The 17,731-nt window shown below is 48.1% G+C and overlaps 1 protein-coding gene across 1 annotated transcript in view; it reads left to right on the plus strand.

Annotated features, from left to right (window-relative positions):
* adcy7 (adenylate cyclase 7) overlaps nucleotides 1-17,731 on the plus strand; it is a 244,168-nt gene that overhangs the window by 147,051 nt on the left and 79,386 nt on the right. Inside the window, exons 5-8 of the mRNA XM_072518226.1 lie at nucleotides 976-1,137; nucleotides 4,457-4,606; nucleotides 6,108-6,253; nucleotides 15,411-15,522. Coding sequence (XP_072374327.1) covers nucleotides 976-1,137; nucleotides 4,457-4,606; nucleotides 6,108-6,253; nucleotides 15,411-15,522 — 570 coding nt within the window. The remainder of the gene's footprint in view (nucleotides 1-975; nucleotides 1,138-4,456; nucleotides 4,607-6,107; nucleotides 6,254-15,410; nucleotides 15,523-17,731) is intronic.

Here is a 17,731-nt window from a genome sequence, read left to right on the forward strand (position 1 = left end):
TCACGAAAGAATATCCGTTTGCCTTCCGTTCTTCCAGAAAATTCCTTTCAACTAAATTAAGAGAGTAGGCGAAGTATGCACAGGTTTCAACGAGTGAAAAACACATTGGGACCTGATATTAGGAAGTCCTTCACACAGCGTATTCACCATCAGTAGTCCGGATGCATACCCTGGAATCCTTTAAGTACCAATTCGATGTCAGAGAGAGTAATGGGACGTCCACACAATAAAAACAGTGCACAGCAGGAGCACTCGCCACTGTCAAATGCAAAAAATGTGAAAGAAAAGCCACATCAACACCACTGTATATGTTTAAATTACGATGAAGCGCAGCATTCCCTATGATCAAATCTAGGGCGAGATTGTCCGGTTTCCCCGATCACGTGTTTCTCGGAGGCGCCCCATTCACTGGCGGCAGGATCCTGTCTTCCCGCCGCTTGTCAATGGAATTTCCCATTGAAGCGCCCTATGCCGCCGGGAAACCCACGGGCGGGGGTACATTTCCGGGAAGAATTCTGGCCTAGGAAAACATTTTTAAGGGACAGAATCACTTCCAGTCTCATTGTAGCATTTTTAAAATTCGTAATCCATTTCCTTTGATTGTGTCACAGAGTGTGGCGGGTTTCAGCGCCTGGGAGAAATCTCCTGTGCTTTCCCTGCCCCGCAGCTTATTCCAGTTTCTCCGTAGAAATGTCAAACTATTTCCTTAAGTAAAATGACACCACACAGGAGTGAGACTAAATCGGAGAGCAGTCTTGCATATCTCCAAACAACTCTTCAGCTTGGACTTAGTCAATGGAGAGGAGTAGACTACCTCTTGTTGAGCGAAGGATGCAGAAATTACATTTTAAATTTTGTCCTGCAATGTAAAGAGCAAAAAAAAAAGCTTTATTGTGAAGATGGTTTGACAGTGAGTCAAACTTGGATGCAAGTTACCAGTTTCAAAAGTAAACTTAATTTTCTGTTTCCTTTAAGGTGCCATTCTTTTTGTACATTGTCTTTGTTTTGTATACGATGCTGCCATTATGTATGCGGGATGCCATCATTGCCAGTGTCCTTTCATTCGTCTCTCATATTGTTACCCTCAGTATTTATTTTTCAACTGTACCAACATCAATAAGTTCATTAGTTCGTCAGGTGAGTCCACCTTACTAATTTCTAACTAGTTTATTGAACCCACCACAAGTCTGAATCAAAACCCCATGATTAAATTTGTTGAGTTAACACATGTACATGTTAAAGATGGTGGTATATTAATATGTGAGAGGCAAATATAGCAAAATCTCACTTTATACATTTGGTGTATAAGATACTTAAATGATTTGTAAAAGGGTGCAAGTATGTGAATTTAAAAAAGCTCAGTCACAAATTGATTAATATAGTAGGGTAAAATACTGTTATATTTCTTCGGGCAAAATCAAGTTCAGTCTTGCTATTTGCATTTCAGCATATGTGGCTCCCATGTTAAATTAAAGAAACCCGATCATTATCAGAAATGTTATGTTCTTCTACCGTAATGGATGGCCCCATTGTCACCTCCAGGGCCCGGTCCTCGAAGGAGGCTCATCTTCAGGCTGGGACCCAGAGGGCTCCTGGGATCCAGCAGTGTGGTGCTCAGCAGATTGTGCCCCAGGAGCATGACCACTAACATGTCCCACCAAGATGTGTGTATCCGCGCTGGTGGAGGGTGGGGATGACAGCTGTTCCGTGACCACTGTGGCATCCACGGAGCTCTCCTCTGGGGTGTTTACTTCAAAGTCATGAGAGGGGGCCACCCGTGATGGGCCGGCGCTGTCTGCTGAAGGACCTGCAGGAGAATGGACATGTGGTCAGTGGCAGGGATGGGTCAGTCAGTAAGGATTCAATACTCACATTTGACAGGTCGCCCAGGTGGAACCCTGTGGTTCCTCACCTCTGCAACGTCTGCCAGCCTCTGCGTGGGTGACTCATCTGTCCTCGGCCACCCCAGTCACCCCAAGGGCCCGGTCCTCGAAGGAGGTGAGGATTCTTGGCTGGGATTCTCCGATCCCGCGCCGGGTCGGAGAATCGCCGGTGGGGGCGTGGGGGTGGGGTGGGGGGAGGGGGGGGACGGGGACGCGAGAATCGCACCATGCTGCTCCGATGCCGGCCCGCGGTTCTCCGACGATGATTCTCGGGCTCCTGTGGGATTACCGCCGCGCCGGTCAGGGCCATTGAAAACGTCCTGTCCCCCCGGCGATTCTCCGCTCCTCGATGGGCCGAGTGCCCGCGGAGTTCGGCTGAATTCCGCGGAGTGGGCTACGTATGGTCCTACCCGGCGGGACCTCGGAGTTCTGCTTGCAGGGGTGCCTACCGATCGGCGGGCGGGCTTGTTCCGTGGGGGGCCTATGTTCCTCCGTGCCGGCCCCTGTATGGCTCCGCCATATTGCCCGGGGGCCGGCGCGAAGACAGGAACTCACGCGCATGCGCGTAATCATGCCGGCCGTGGCGCACATGCGCCGACTCATGCCAGCCGTGGCATGCATGCGCGGACTCACGCCGACCGTGACCCGCTGGTTTTCACTACTAGTGTCCACTACTCCGGCGCCCGACTAGCCCCCTAGGAAGGGTTGAATACCTGACACTTGAGGCCCGTTGGTGCCGGAGTGGCCCGCGCCGCTTTTCACGCCGCCGGCAGAACTTGGCCGCGGGATTGGAGATTCCCAGCCCTTATGTCTGTAACCCTTCCGCCAGTCTGGGCCCTTTCCCGCTGATGGAGGGAGAGCTTTTCCCGAGTACACACAGAAAGAGCATCGTTAGCCACACACGTGATTCAGTGGTGGGAGAGGAGGTGTGAAGGCGGGTTGGGGGAAGGGGGAGGGAGGGCTAGGGGTCACTTGGAGAGTTGGGGGATGGATGATGCTCCCTTACGGAGGGGGGGGGGGGGGGGGCTAGCATTGGTATTTACTCACTCATACTGCTGGCCAGTCCTCTTGGTCAGACTGTTGGAACTAACAACTGCCGCCACCTCATCCCAGGCTGCCTTGTGTCTCACCCTCCGGCGGCTCTGGGGGAACACAACATCTTTCCTGGTCCCCACCGTGTCCAGGAGCTTCCCCAGGTCAGTGTCCCCGAATCTTGGGGCTGGTCTCCTCGACACCATTATTGCGAGCTGGGGTTGGCTGAGCAAGTACGGTTTAAGTGCCTTTTTAGCGGGGGGGGGGGGGGGGGGGAGCTGGCGTGCGTGGTCCTGGAAAATCGGCTGGCGAGGCGTTATTTGTGATGAGAAGCCCGTGAGGCCTCCTTAAGTGGACCAATTAATGTTGAATTGCTTTGCCACTTTCGCTGGGCCGAGCGCCGCTTAACTCGCAGCAATGTTCCCGCTCGCTACCACACTTGGGAATTTTTCCGGAGAATCGCACCCTGAGGCTTTACTATTCATGTGGGCAGCACGGTGGCACAGTGGTTAGCACTGCTCTCTCACAGATCCAGGAACCCAGATTCAATTCTGGCCTTGGGTGACTGTGTCATGTTTGTACGTTCTCCTCGTGTCCACGTGGGTTTGCTCCGGTTTCCTCCCACAGTCCAAAGATGTGCCGGTTAGGTGAATTGGCCTTGCTAAATTACCCCTTAGTGACCAAAGATGTGGGGTTGCAGGGATAGGACTGGGGTGTGGCCCTAGTTAGGGTTCTCTTTCAGAGGGACGGTGTAGACTTGATGGGCCAAATAAACTCCTTCAGCACTGTAGGGATTCTATGGTTCTATTCTGTGATTCTAAATGAAGAAAATAACATATAATGGGGCGTTATTCGTCTGGCTACCATCTCATTCATGACAGGAGGAATCTATTTTTCAAAATGTCTACCATCCACCTCAAGGTCCACCGAATTCAATTTTAGAGTGGGCTTTCAAATAGGTGGCACGAGTTCCAACCCAAAATAGGCAAGAGCCTGATTATAATATTTAAATTAGGTTACTGTGTGGAACCCCAATCCAAAATATAGGTCCCTAACTGATGTTTCTCAATTGGATTGCTGGAGGCTACTCTCACACGCCCTCAAAATGGACCTGCGGCACTCATTCTCATAGAAACAGTGCACCTCCTATTTGCTTGCAAATCTTACCACTTGCTGTGTGCAGCTCAGCATCCCTACCTCCCAGATTGCATCTTCTCACTCCCATTAAACCCCTATACTTAACTCTGCTCTGCCGCAAATCTGCCGCATGTACCCCTCACCCCCCCCTTTCCACTGCCAGTTTTCAAGAAGTGACTTTATCTTTGCTAATTTTTTACCCCATCCCTCCAAAGTTAATCTACTCTCCGAGTAAAAGAATAAGGTTTCACACTGTGTTTCAAAAGCAGAAATGTACAATTAGTTTATAAAAATGTCTGCAAAATATAACAAATGAACCCTTGATTCAGAGTTAGTGTTATGAAATGTTTGCTAAATTTGGAAAATTGGATCAAATACTGACATTGTTTTTTTTTGTATTCCAGTTGTTTTCCAATGCTGTGATATTTGTATGTGGTTGTTTGGTTGGCATTTTTCACAAGCTTTCAATGGAGCGTGCCTTAGCGCAAACTTATGAGGACACTTTAAGCTGCATCGGAACAAGAATGCAGTTGGATGTTAAGAAAAAACAACAGGTGACGATAATGGTCTGTTGAGCTTTACTTCCACTTCACCACAGGGCCCAGAGTTTATTGTGAAGAATCATGCAACGTATATTCCATTTCCCAACTTCTGTTTGAAAGAACTGTGATTAAAAAGTGGGATAAACTTTGCTAAAAATACATTAGAGAGCAGTTTTAAATATTGCCAGTACTTTAAACTTCCACGAAAAATAATATCAAGAGTTTCCCATGGGAAAATCTTTTCATAGACTCAGAATAGTGACATCATGGAAGGAGGTCATTCATCCTCTCGTGTCAATGTCCGTTCTCTGCAAGATCTATCAAACTACTCCCACTCCCCTTGCTTTTTATCTGCAGAACCATAGAACACCCACAGTGTGGAAGGAGGCCATTCAACCCATCGAGTCTGCAACGACCCTCCAAAAGAGCCTGTACTGAGGTGCACTCCCCCACCCTATCCCCGTAATCTGAGTTAACCTGCACATCTTTGGACACTAAGGGACAATTTAACATGCCCAATCCACCTAACCTGCACATCTTTGGACTGTGGGAGGAAACTGGAGCACCTGGAGAAAATCACGCAGACACGGGGAGAAAATGCAAACTCCACACAGATAGTCTCCCAAGGCTGGAATTAAATCCCGGGTCCCTGTCGCTGTGAGGCAGCAGTACTAACCCTGAAATGTTCTTCTATTCAGATTAAGATCTCATTCCTTTTGAAAATGATGATTGAATCTGCATCCTCCACACCCTAAGGCAGTGTATTCAACTCGCTGTGTAAAAATAGCTTGTCCTCTTTTACCAGCCACCTTAAATCGGTGACCCCTGGTTCATGAGCCTTCCACCTGTGGGAACAGTTCAACCCTAACCACTCAGTCTAGCCCCCTCATGGTTTTGAACACCTCTATCAAATCAACTTCTCTGTTCTAGGGAGAACAACTTCAGCTTTTCCAATCTCTCCACAATAACCTTTGCGGTCTTCACCTAACTTATACCAGAACTACTGGCAGACAGTCTCACTTGCTGGGAGAGTTTAATGCAAATATGGACTGGTGTACCACATGGGTTCAGGACAATTACTTGGAGTACAGTTGAATTTTTGAAAAATCAATGCAGAACATGCTTGAATGTCCAATATGCATTTGCGGCAGGTAAAGCTCTATCTGAGGCACAGAGTCAGACAATTACCCCTGATGTCCGAGAGACCCTACAGTTAAAACAGACACATGAACACTTGTCACATAAATTTGCAATGCATCTGCTTTGGGAATGTAAAGCTTTGGTAGGCAGGTGGTTGAGGAGGTCTGAAATCCTAGTTATTCTGTTTCTTTCTTGGACATGCGTAACGCTGACAGACGCTGACATTGTGGGACAGTCTGAGCCTGTGAAGTTGGTTAACAAGACTTTAAAGCCATAACGATTTTATTAAATTAAACGTCATCATAAATGTTTAATGGCAATAAAATATTGAAGATATCCCTTGTGATTACCCTGCTCCATTTCTTTATCCCAGGAAAGCCTGCTGTTATCAGTGTTGCCAGGTCATATATCCATGGAGATGAAACTAGCTATTATTGAACGTTTGAAAGAGAGTAACTATTATCCACACAAGCGTGATAATTTCCACAGTTTGTATGTGAAGAGGCACCAGAATGTAAGGTATAGTATGACCATTCGTGATCTTAAAATATTCATAAAATTAGAAATCGTAACATAGGAAATAAGGAATAGGAGCAGGATTAGAACATAGAACATAGAAAAATACAGCACAGAACAGGCCCTTAGGCCCACGATGTTGTGCCAAACCTTTGTCCTAGATTAATCATAGATTATCATAGAATTTACAGTGTAGAAGGAGGCCATTCGGCCCATCGAGTCTGCACCGGCTCTTGGAACGAGCACCCTACCCAAGGTCAACACCTCCACCCTATTCCCACAACCCAGCAATCCCACCCAACACTAAGGGCAATTTTGGACACTAAGGACAATTTATCACGGCCAATTCACCTAACCTGCACATCTTTGGACTGTGGGAGGAAACCGGAGCACCCAGAAGAAACCCACGCAGACACGGGGAGGACGTGCAGACTCCACACAGACAGTGACCCAAGCCGGAATCGAACCTGGGACCCTGGAGCTGTGAAGCAATTGTGCTATCCACGATTAGGCCAAAACTGCAATGCAAATATCAATTTATGCCTACATTTGAAAAAAATATTTAGTTCGAATATTGTGATTTTCTAGTACACCACTGAGGAAAGCAGTTTTATATTGAGTGTTATACCCCAGCTATGTGAGACGACAGGTTGAATTCTCTAGCCTCCCGCGAAGTGTTTCTCGGCACCGGGGAGGCGGCCCACCATTGTCTGGTGGCATCTTCTGGTCCTGCTGCTATCAATGAGGTTTCTCATTGGGGTTGCGCCGTCGATGCGATCTACTGGTGTGAAGAGCCGGAAGATCTCTCCCAGCGTATTACTTCAATCTACACTATTAGGCCAAACCTCTTTGAGAATACCATCAAAGTGTACCCGTTTTATTTACCTACTCTACTCAAGGCTACACACAGTGGAAAGCAATGACAAATCACCACTGACAAAAACTGCCAACAAAATGGTTCAGAATGAAACTGCAGCAGATAGTGAATCAAGAGCCTGCCTTTGGGCAGAGCACACGTGATAAGACATAATATCCTATGCTGTACGCATATGTTATTACAGTCCTCTGGGCCGGGATTCAAGTGGGAGAGAATTGATGCAGCTATTTCCCAGCGTGACCTTGACGCAGTGGACCTCGCAGTGGGCCAAGGGGATAACTCTTTAAGGGTAGTGCCCTCAAAGTCCGTTGGAGGGCCCTCTCCCCCCCACAATGCAAATCATTCCCATCCCACCCCCACCAGACACCCCCCCCCACCAGAACCTCCGCACCAGAGACCCCACCAGAAAAGAGACCCCCACCAGAAACCCCCCATTACAGAGACCCTCACCAGAGACCCCATTACAGAGACACCCAACAGAAACCCCATAAAAGAGACCCCCACTTGAGACCCCCATAAGAGAGACCCACACCAGAGACTCATTACAAAGGGCCCCACCAGAATACCCACCATTACTGTGACGCCCACCAGAGGCCCCCCATTAGAAAGCCCCCCACCAGAGACCCTGGATTACAGAGACCCCTGCCTGGAAGTTAGAGAGCACTCCAGACAGACTGTATGAAAATAAGCACTGCTTTAATACTCACCTATGCCCTACATGCTGACTCAAGCAGAGAAAGTGAAAACAACATCAGCTGGGTTTTAACCCCCTCAGACCTTTGATCTGAATCACATTTATTCATATCAATGGGAAATTGGTTTTACTGGGCTGTGATTGACAGCTTGCACACAACTAACTATCTGGGTTGTTGAATTCCATTTACCTTCATGCTTGAATGGATCTGAAATACCCAGCTGTGAAACTAACCGCAATGTTTATAAACACCTAGCTACGATTGACAGCTCTTGGACCCTAGCTAAATAATGTAAGTGCTCCCACTTTCTCTTTTTTCTACAGTCTCCTATGGGGAGATCACTGTCGGCAGTATCTGGTGGGAGGTTAGTAGGGAGCCCATTAACCCATCTCTGGCCATTCACATTACCTTTATTCCTTTAATTTGCCCTTCTTTTCTGATTTCTGTCATTTCCAGTGTTCCCCATGTTATTAAGTTAAAGTTTTATCTGCAGCCCTTATTATTCTTTCCACTCGAACCTTTGTCCAGCCCAGTTCAGATGCTGCAGCCTGTCCCAATGCCACAGCTTCTTCCGAAGTATAAGCTCAATAACTCCAGTGGATTTCGATAGTATGAAGGAAGCACAATGGCCTGCAGGTTTCTACTTCTCCACTGCCACTTTCATTTGCTGCTCCTTACATTTGGACAGTGGCCCATCTAATTATTTTTTTGCAAGCTCACGCCCTAAATTCTCAATGGTGGAGGTCCCTGTACCAGTGCTTCTTTTTTTTTTAATTAAATATTTTATTGAAAATTTTTGGTCAACCAACACAGTACATTGTGCATCCTTTACACAATATTATAACAACACAAATAACAATGACCTATTTTATAAACAACAAACAATGAATAAATAATAAATAACAAAAATGAAAACTAGCCCTAATTGGCAACTGCCTTGTCACAAGTAACACTCTCCAAAAATATAATTTAACAGTCCAATATATAATTATCTGTAGCAACGACCTATACATACTATACAGTATATATTAACAACCCTGAGAGTCCTTCTGGTTCCTCCTCCCACCCCCCCCCCCCCCGATCCTGGGCTGCTGCTGCTGCCTTCTTTTTCCCATTCCGTCTATCTGCGAGGTATTCGACGAACGGTTGCCACCGCCTGGTGAACCCTTGAGCCGACCCCCTTAGGACGAACTTAATCCGCTCTAGCTTTATAAACCCAGCCATGTCATTTATCCAGGTCTCCACCCCCGGGGGCTTGGCTTCTTTCCACATTAACAATATCCTGCGCCGGGCTACTAGGGACGCAAAGGCCAAAACATCGGCCTCTCTCGCCTCCTGCACTCCCGGCTCTTGTGCAACCCCAAATATAGCCAATCCCCAGCTTGGTTTGACCCGGACTCCTACTACTTTTGAAAGCACCTTTGTCACCCCCATCCAAAACCCCTGTAGTGCCGACATTACCAAAACATATGGGTATGATTCGCTGGGCTTCTCGAGCACCTCGCACACCTATCCTCCACCCCAAAAAATTTACTGAGCCGTGCTCCAGTCATATGTGCCCTGTGTAATACCTTAAACTGAATCAGGCTTAGCCTGGCACACGAGGACGACGAGTTTACCCTGCTTAGGGCATCTGCCCACAGCCCCTCCTCGATCTCCTCCCCCAGCTCTTCTTCCCATTTCCCTTTTAGTTCATCTACCATAGTCTCCCCTTCGTCCCTCATTTCCCTATATATATCTGACACCTTACCATCCCCCACCCATGTCTTTGAGATCACTCTGTCCTGCACCTCTTGTGTCGGGAGCTGCGGGAATTCCCTCACCTGTTGTCTCGCAAAAGCCCTCAGTTGCATATACTTGAATGCATTCCCTTGGGGCAACCCATATTTCTCGGTCAGCGCTCCCAGACTCGCGAACTTCCCATCCACAAACAGATCTTTCAGTTGCGTTATTCCTGCTCTTTGCCACATTCCATATCCCCCATCCATTCCCCCCGGGGCAAACCTATGGTTGTTTCTTATCGGGGACCCCCCCAAGGCTCCAGTCTTTCCCCTATGCCGTCTCCACTGTCCCCAAATCTTCAGTGTAGCCACCACCACCGGGCTTGTGGTGTAGTTCCTCGGTGAGAACGGCAATGGGGCTGTCACCATAGCCTGTAGGCTAGTCCCCCTACAGGACGCCCTCTCTAATCTCTTCCACGCCGCTCCCTCCTCCTCTCCCATCCACTTACTCACCATTGAAATATTGGCGGCCCAATAATACTCACTTAGGCTCGGTAGTGCCAGCCCCCCCCTATCCCTGCTACGCTGTAAGAATCCCTTCCTCACTCTCGGGGTCTTCCCGGCCCACACAAAACCCATGATGCTCTTTTCAATCCTTTTAAAAAAAGCCTTCGTGATCACCACCGGGAGGCACTAAAACACAAAGAGGAATCTCGGGAGGACCACTATCTTAACCGCCTGCACCCTCCCTGCCATTGACAGGGATACCATATCCCATCTCTTGAAATCCTCCTCCATCTGTTCCACCAACCGCGTTAAATTTAACCGATGCAATGTGCCCCAATTCTTAGCTATCTGGATCCCCAGGTAACGAAAGTCCCTTGTTACCTTCCTCAACGGTAGGTCCTCTATTTCTCTACTCTGCTCCCCTGGATGCACCACAAACAACTCACTTTTCCCCATGTTCAATTTATACCCTGAAAAATCCCCAAACTCCCCAAGTATCCGCATTATTTCTGGCATCCCCTCCGCCGGGTCCGCCACGTATAGTAGCAAATCGTCCGCATACAAAGATACCCGGTGCTCTTCTCCTCCCCTAAGTACTCCCCTCCACTTCTTGGAACCCCTCAACGCTATCGCCAGGAGCTCAATCGCCAGTGCAAACAATAATGGGAACAGAGGGCATCCCTGCCTTGTCCCTCTATGGAGCCGAAAATATGCAGATCCCCGTCCATTCGTGACCACGCTCGCCACTGGGGCCCTATACAACAGCTGCACCCATCTAACATACCCCTCTCCAAAACCAAATCTCCTCAACACCTCCCACAAATAATCCCACTCCACTCTATCAAATGCTTTCTCGGCATCCATCGCCACTACTATCTCCGTTTCTCCCTCTGGTGGGGCCATCATCGTTACCCCGAACAACCTCCGTATATTCGTGTTCAGCTGTCTCCCCTTCACAAACCCAGTTTGGTCCTCGTGGACCACCCCCGGGACACATTCCTCTATTCTCATTGCCATTACCTTGGCCAGGACCTTGGCATCTACATTTAGGAGGGAAATAGGCCTATAGGACCCGCATTGTAGCGGGTCCTTTTCCTTCTTTAAGAGAAGCGATATCGTTGCTTCAGACATAGTCGGGGGCAGTTGTCCCCTTTCCTTTGCCTCATTAAAGGTCCTCGTCAGTACCGGGGCGAGCAAGTCCACATATTTTCTATAGAATTCGACTGGGAATCCATCCGGTCCCGGGGCCTTTCCCGCCTGCATACTCCTAATTCCTTTCACCACTTCTTCTACCTCGATCTGTGCTCCCAGTCCCACCCTTTCCTGCTCTTCCACCGTGGGAAATTCCAGCCGATCCAAGAAGCCCATCATTCTCTCCCTCCCATCCGGGGGTTGAGCTTCATATAATTTTTTATAAAATGTCTTGAGCACTCCATTCACTCTCTCCGCTCCCCGCTCCATCTCTCCTTCCTCATCCCTCACTCCCCCTATTTCCCTCGCTGCTCCCCTTTTCCTCAATTGGTGTGCCAGCAACCTGCTCGCCTACTCCCCATATTCGTACTGTACACCCTGTGCCTTCCTCCATTGTGCCTCTGCAGTGCCTGTAGTCAGCAAGTCAAATTCTACACGTAGCCTTTGCCTTTCCCTGTACAGTCCCTCCTCCGGTGCTTCCGCATATTGTCTGTCCACCCTCAAAAGTTCTTGCAGCAACCGCTCCCGTTCCTTACTCTCCTGCTTCCCTTTATGTGCCCTTATTGATATCAGCTCCCCTCTAACCACCGCCTTCAACGCCTCCCAGACCACTCCCACCTGGACCTCCCCATTATCATTGAGTTCCAAGTACTTTTCAATGCACCCCCTCACCCTTAGACACCCCCCTCATCTGCCATTAGTCCCATGTCCATTCTCCAGGGTGGGCGCCCTCCTGTTTCCTCCCCTATCTCCAAGTCCACCCAGTGTGGAGCGTGATCCGAAATGGCTATAGCCGTATACTCCGTTCCCCTCACCTTCGGGATCAATGCCCTACCCAGCACAAAAAAGTCTATTCGCGAGTAGACTTTATGGACATAGGAGAAAAACGAGAACTCCTTACTCCTAGGTCTGCTAAATCTCCACGGGTCTACACCTCCCATCTGCTCCATAAAACCTTTAAGTACCTTGGCTGCTGCCGGCCTCCTTCCAGTCCTGGACTTCGACCTATCCAGCCCTGGTTCCAACACCGTATTAAAATCTCCCCCCATTATCAGCTTTCCCATCTCTAGGTCCGGAATGCGTCCTAGCATCCGCCTCATAAAATTGGCATCATCCCAGTTCGGGGCATATACGTTTACCAAAACCACCGCCTCCCCTTGTAGTTTGCCACTCACCATCACGTATCTGCCCCCGTTATCCGCCACTATAGTCTTTGCCTCGAACATTACCCGCTTCCCCACTAATATAGCCACCCCCCTGTTTTTCGCATCTAGCCCCGAATGGAACACCTGCCCCACCCATCCTTTGCGTAGCCTAACCTGGTCTATCAGTTTCAGGTGCATTTCCTGTAACATAACCATATCTGCCTTAAGTTTCTTAAGGTGTGCGAGTACCCGTGCCCTCTTTATCGGCCCGTTCAGCCCTCTCACGTTCCACGTGATCAGCCGAGTTGGGGGGCTTCCTACCCCCCCCCCCCCCCTTGTCGATTAGCCATCACCTTTTTCCAGCTCCTCACCCGGTTCCCACGCAGCTGTATCTCCCCCAGGCGGTGCCCCCCCGCCCATCCTCTCCCATACCAGCTCCCCCCTCTCCCCAGCAGCAGCAACCCAGTAATTCCCCCTCCCACCCCCCCCCCCGCTAGATCCCCCGCTAGCGTAATTACTCCCCCCATGTTGCTCCCAGAAGTCAGCAAACTCTGGCTGACCTCGGCTTCCCCCCGTGACCTCGGCTCGCACCGTGCAACGCCCCCTCCTTCCTGCTTCTCTATTCCCGCCACGATTATCATAGCGCGGGAACCATGCCCGCGCTTCTCCCTTGGCCCCGCCCCCAATGGCCAACGCCCCATCTCCTCCACCTCCCCTCCTCCCCCCATCACCACCTGTGGGAGAGAGAAAAGTTACCACATCGCAGGATTAGTACACAAAACCCCTCTTTGCCCCCTACATTCGCCCCACCACTTTGTTCGAACGTTCTTTTTAATAACCCGCTCATTCCAGTTTTTCTTCCACAATAAAAGTCCACGCTTCATCCGCCGTCTCAAAGTAGTGGTGCCTCCCTCGATATGTGACCCACAGTCTTGCCGGTTGCAGCAATCCAAATTTTATCTTCTTTTTATGAAGCACCGCCTTGGCCCGATTAAAGCTAGCCCTCCTTCTCGCCACCTCCGCACTCCAGTCTTGATAAACGCGGATCACCGCGTTCCCCCATTTACTGCTCCGAGTTTTCTTCGCCCATCTAAGGACCATTTCTCTATCCTTAAAACGGAGGAATCTCACCACTATGGCTCTAGGAATTTCTCCTGCTCTCGGTCCTCGCGCCATCACTCGGGTATGCTCCCTCCACCTCCAACGGACCCGCCGGGGCCTCCGCTCCCATTAACGAGTGCAGCATCGTGCTCACATATGCCCCGACGTCCGCTCCCTCCACACCTTCAGGAAGACCAAGAATCCTCAGGTTGTTCCTCCTTGCGTTGTTTTCCAGTGCCTCCAACCTTTCCACACATCGTTTCTGATGTGCCTCCTGCGTCTCCGTCTTCACCACCAGGCCCTGTATATCGTCCTCATTCTCGGCTGCCTTTGCCTTCACGACCCGAAGCTCCCGCTCCTGGGTCTTTTGTTCCTCCTTTAGCCCTTCGATCGCCTGTAGAATCGGGGCCAACAGCTCTTTCTTCATTTCCTTTTTGATCTCTTCCACACAGCATTTCAAGAACTCTTGTTGTTCAGGGCCCCATGTTAAACTGCCACCTTCCGACGTCATCTTGGTTTTTGCTTGCCTTCCTTGCCGCTGTTCTAAAGGATCCACTGCAATCTGGCCACTCTCTCCTCCTTTTTCCATCCGTATCCAGGGGGGATTCCCTTCTGGTTTACCGCACAGTGTTTTTAGCCGTCAAAATTGCCGTTGGGGCTCCTATCAAGAGCCCAAAAGTCCGTTTCACAGGGAGCTGCCGAAACGTGCGACTCAGCTGGTCATCGCCGCACCCGGAAGTCCCTGTACCAGTGCTTCTAATACACAAAGTGTGTAATGGAGGATGCCTTGAATATGCTGCATGATTCTGTGGCATTTGGATTGCTAAATGTCTTTTGCGCTAGACCTATGAAAACAAATGAGGAATCGTATGCCATATTGTTGGCTAAATGTCATTATACGTTCACATTGAAGAAGTGTCATGTTGGGAGTTTTGCTGTTACGTTTGAGCACATTCCCTTAAGAATGATTGAGTAGGAAAGAAGACGTTCCTTAGAGTAATGGTTTATGTCTCAACTTGGAGAAGGCTTCTGGTTTCACCACAACTTAAACCCTCCCTTCTCCACCACCACCCATTCCATGGCCGGAATTTTCCGGCCATTTCCGCCGGTGGGTTTTCCGGTCCCACTGATGACGGGCCCCTGATGTGGGTTCCTCGGTGGCAGGAGGTGCAAACAATGGGAAGGACCGATGGCAGGCCTCCTCCGCCGTGGCAAGACATATTTTGGGAGAAAATCCCACCACATCTATGCTTTTGTTCGTAATTATGTTCAGCGTGGACTGATAAGAACCTGTTAGAAACAGAAGCTGAGAGGCCAATTATTGTTTGCTTCTGTGTGCCCTGCAAGCAGAGAGATGGTGTTGAGCTGTTGGAAATTTCATGCCTACATACAGATGGCGACTGTCTTAATTTTTTGTTATAATGAGATGCCTAATACTTCTCATAATTTAATCAGAAAACTTTGGTGCCACATGCCACTTGATGTTGTGAACACGCAAGGTGTATTTAAAAATACAAAGAGCCCCACCATGCTATCGTGGGAAAATTCCTCAGCTATTGTCTCAAAGTAGCAGTCGCAAAATATGACCAAAACCTATGGCGATGCATTCAAATTTACTGTTCACGTTCTTTTAGATTACTCACTTGAAAAAGCCATTCAGCTTCTCAATGGTTCATGAATTATCGTATGAACCACCTGGAAATATGCAAAAGCATTTCAAAAAACTGGAGTTTGGCATTCCTTTTTGTCACATTCATAGCAGGAGTGACCCAGGGATGGCAGGAGATGCTTCATTAATGAGAGATAGAGAAAGGACCACTTTCTTCCCTCCCTGTCCCAGGTCATCTTAGCTCAGTTACTATTGATAACCTCCCGATTTAATTATTTATCTTATTCTCAGTAGTGTTCTTTTCATGTTAACAGCATCCTGTATGCAGATATTGTGGGCTTTACCCGTCTGGCTAGTGACTGCTCGCCCAAGGAACTAGTTGTCATGCTGAATGAACTTTTCGGGAAGTTTGACCAGATTGCTAAGGTAGGCATCTAGCTCTCTTAATTCATTATCCAAGACATTCATAGAACATATAGAACATAGAACATACAGTGTAGAAGGAGGCCATTCGGCCTATCGAGTCTGCACCGACCCACTTAATCCCTCACTTCCACCCTATCTCCGTAACCCAGTAACCCCTCCTAACCTTTTTGGTCACTAAGGGCAATTTAGCATGGCCAATCCACCTAACCTGCATGCCTTTGACTGTGGGTGGAAACCGGAGCACCCGGAGGAAACCGGTGGAGGAAACCCACGCAGACACGGGGAGAACGTGCAGACTCCGCACACAGTGACCCAGCCGGGAATCGAACCTGGGACCCTGGCGCTGTGAAGCCACTGTGCTATCCACTTGTGCTATCGTGCTGCCGAAATTAATTACATTTAATCATTAATACAAAAGCAATATACTGCAGATGCTGGAAGTCTGAAATAAAACAGAAAATGCTTGCGTAGCAGCATCTGTGTAGAAATGAACAGTTAGAATTTCAGGTCGATGACCTTTCATAATTCCAGTATTATTGTGGTTAGTTCGGTGTGAAATTATAATTATATTTCTGTATCCAAAATAAATTACTGTGCTTCAGAATGGCTGAAAGTTTTTTTTTGGGGGGGGGGGGGTGGTTTACAAATCTGTGTAAATGTCACCATAGCCCCAGAGGACCATAGGCTGCTATTCCCTTTGAGAGAGAGCTGACTGGTGGTGATTTAACCTGAGAATCACTGCACCTTAAGGGACAAGGTTGAGAAGGCGGGGCCTTCATGAATACCCTCAGCTGGTACAGGAATTGAACCCGCACTGTTGGCATCAGTTCACATCATGACTCAGCCATCCAGCCAACTGAGCTAACCAATCCCCCAAATAGCGAGTGAGTCATGTTGGTGTATGATAACATTGGGAGACAAACAAATGGCTCACACGCATGTCTGTATCGCTCCATTCTTTCTGTGTCTCATACCATACCAACGCTGAATTAGTGGGGCATATGTTTGTTTGCTTCCCCAATACAATTCTTGGACCATTTTTATTGTTTCAAAATCCGGATTTTCAAGTGAAAGATCTTTTTGATGAAGATTATGTGGAAAAGGGCTGCCTGCTGCTTATTAAATGCATAACTGAGCCATACAGACAAGTATGATTTCAGGATCAATCCCTGTTATGTGCTAAATCAGCTCCTATCAGCCAGGTAATGGTAGAAGGACAATTATAAGCCTCACAGCTTTGTCTATGCAGGGAATATTGGTCACGACTATGTATCTACTTGCTATCCATTGACTGATGCGGGCATGTGAATATTAGGCGAGGACACAGTAAGGCGCGTTTGTGATGTTTCATATGGTGAAATGGCATATAGACACCTGTAACCTAGGTTCACTCATGTAGAATGGTCCCTTCACTGAGTAACTGGAGAATGACATGCAGTCATGAAATCAAATTGTTGCGAAGAGCCTTCAGGAAGGGAGGGGAGACCATTAACGAAGGATAAGGAAAGTTGTAAAAAGTAATGAAGTTCGCCACCAATATGTTTTGGTCTTTACTGAGCAGTTCAGCATTAAAATGGTGAAATTGTTTCACACACCGTAATCTTACAATATGAATTTATAACGCTGAGAATTGATGCAACATAATTTAATCTTCTATCTATCTACACTTCAGTTATTGTCTATTGCAGTCTATCGTAGAGGTAATGCATTTGGATTCTAATGCAGATCTAGGAAAATTGTGTCAGCCAGTGAGATAATAACTTAAATTCTATTCAGACTTCACCATTTTAAATGATACTCATCTGCCTGCCACTGGGAGTGGACCATTCTTAATTTTAACCGGCTTAAATTAACATGTAGCAAAGGGCACCCATCCAGATCTGGCCGGACTTTTTTTACATGTGTATGACAAGTCCAAGTAACTTATAATATTTTATGATGGGACGATTGTTTTTAGTAAACAATCTTAATTTGGGAAAATCTATGGGTGTTTTCCTTTCAATGTTGGTCATATGGCAATGGTAAGGACCTCAATCATTACTGTTTTTACTCTTATTTTACGTCTCCTGCCCCAACATCCTCCTCTTTATTTTAGGGGTAGTGATCTAGGCAGTAAACCTACCTGATTTTCTTTCCATTGAGATGAGACAGTGAATGGGATTCTCTGGTCCCCCCAGCCGCCTGTTTCTCGACTGCGCGCCGTTCGCTG

Source organism: Scyliorhinus torazame, chromosome 10, assembly GCF_047496885.1.
Source record: "Scyliorhinus torazame isolate Kashiwa2021f chromosome 10, sScyTor2.1, whole genome shotgun sequence".
Classification (NCBI taxonomy): domain Eukaryota; kingdom Metazoa; phylum Chordata; class Chondrichthyes; order Carcharhiniformes; family Scyliorhinidae; genus Scyliorhinus; species Scyliorhinus torazame.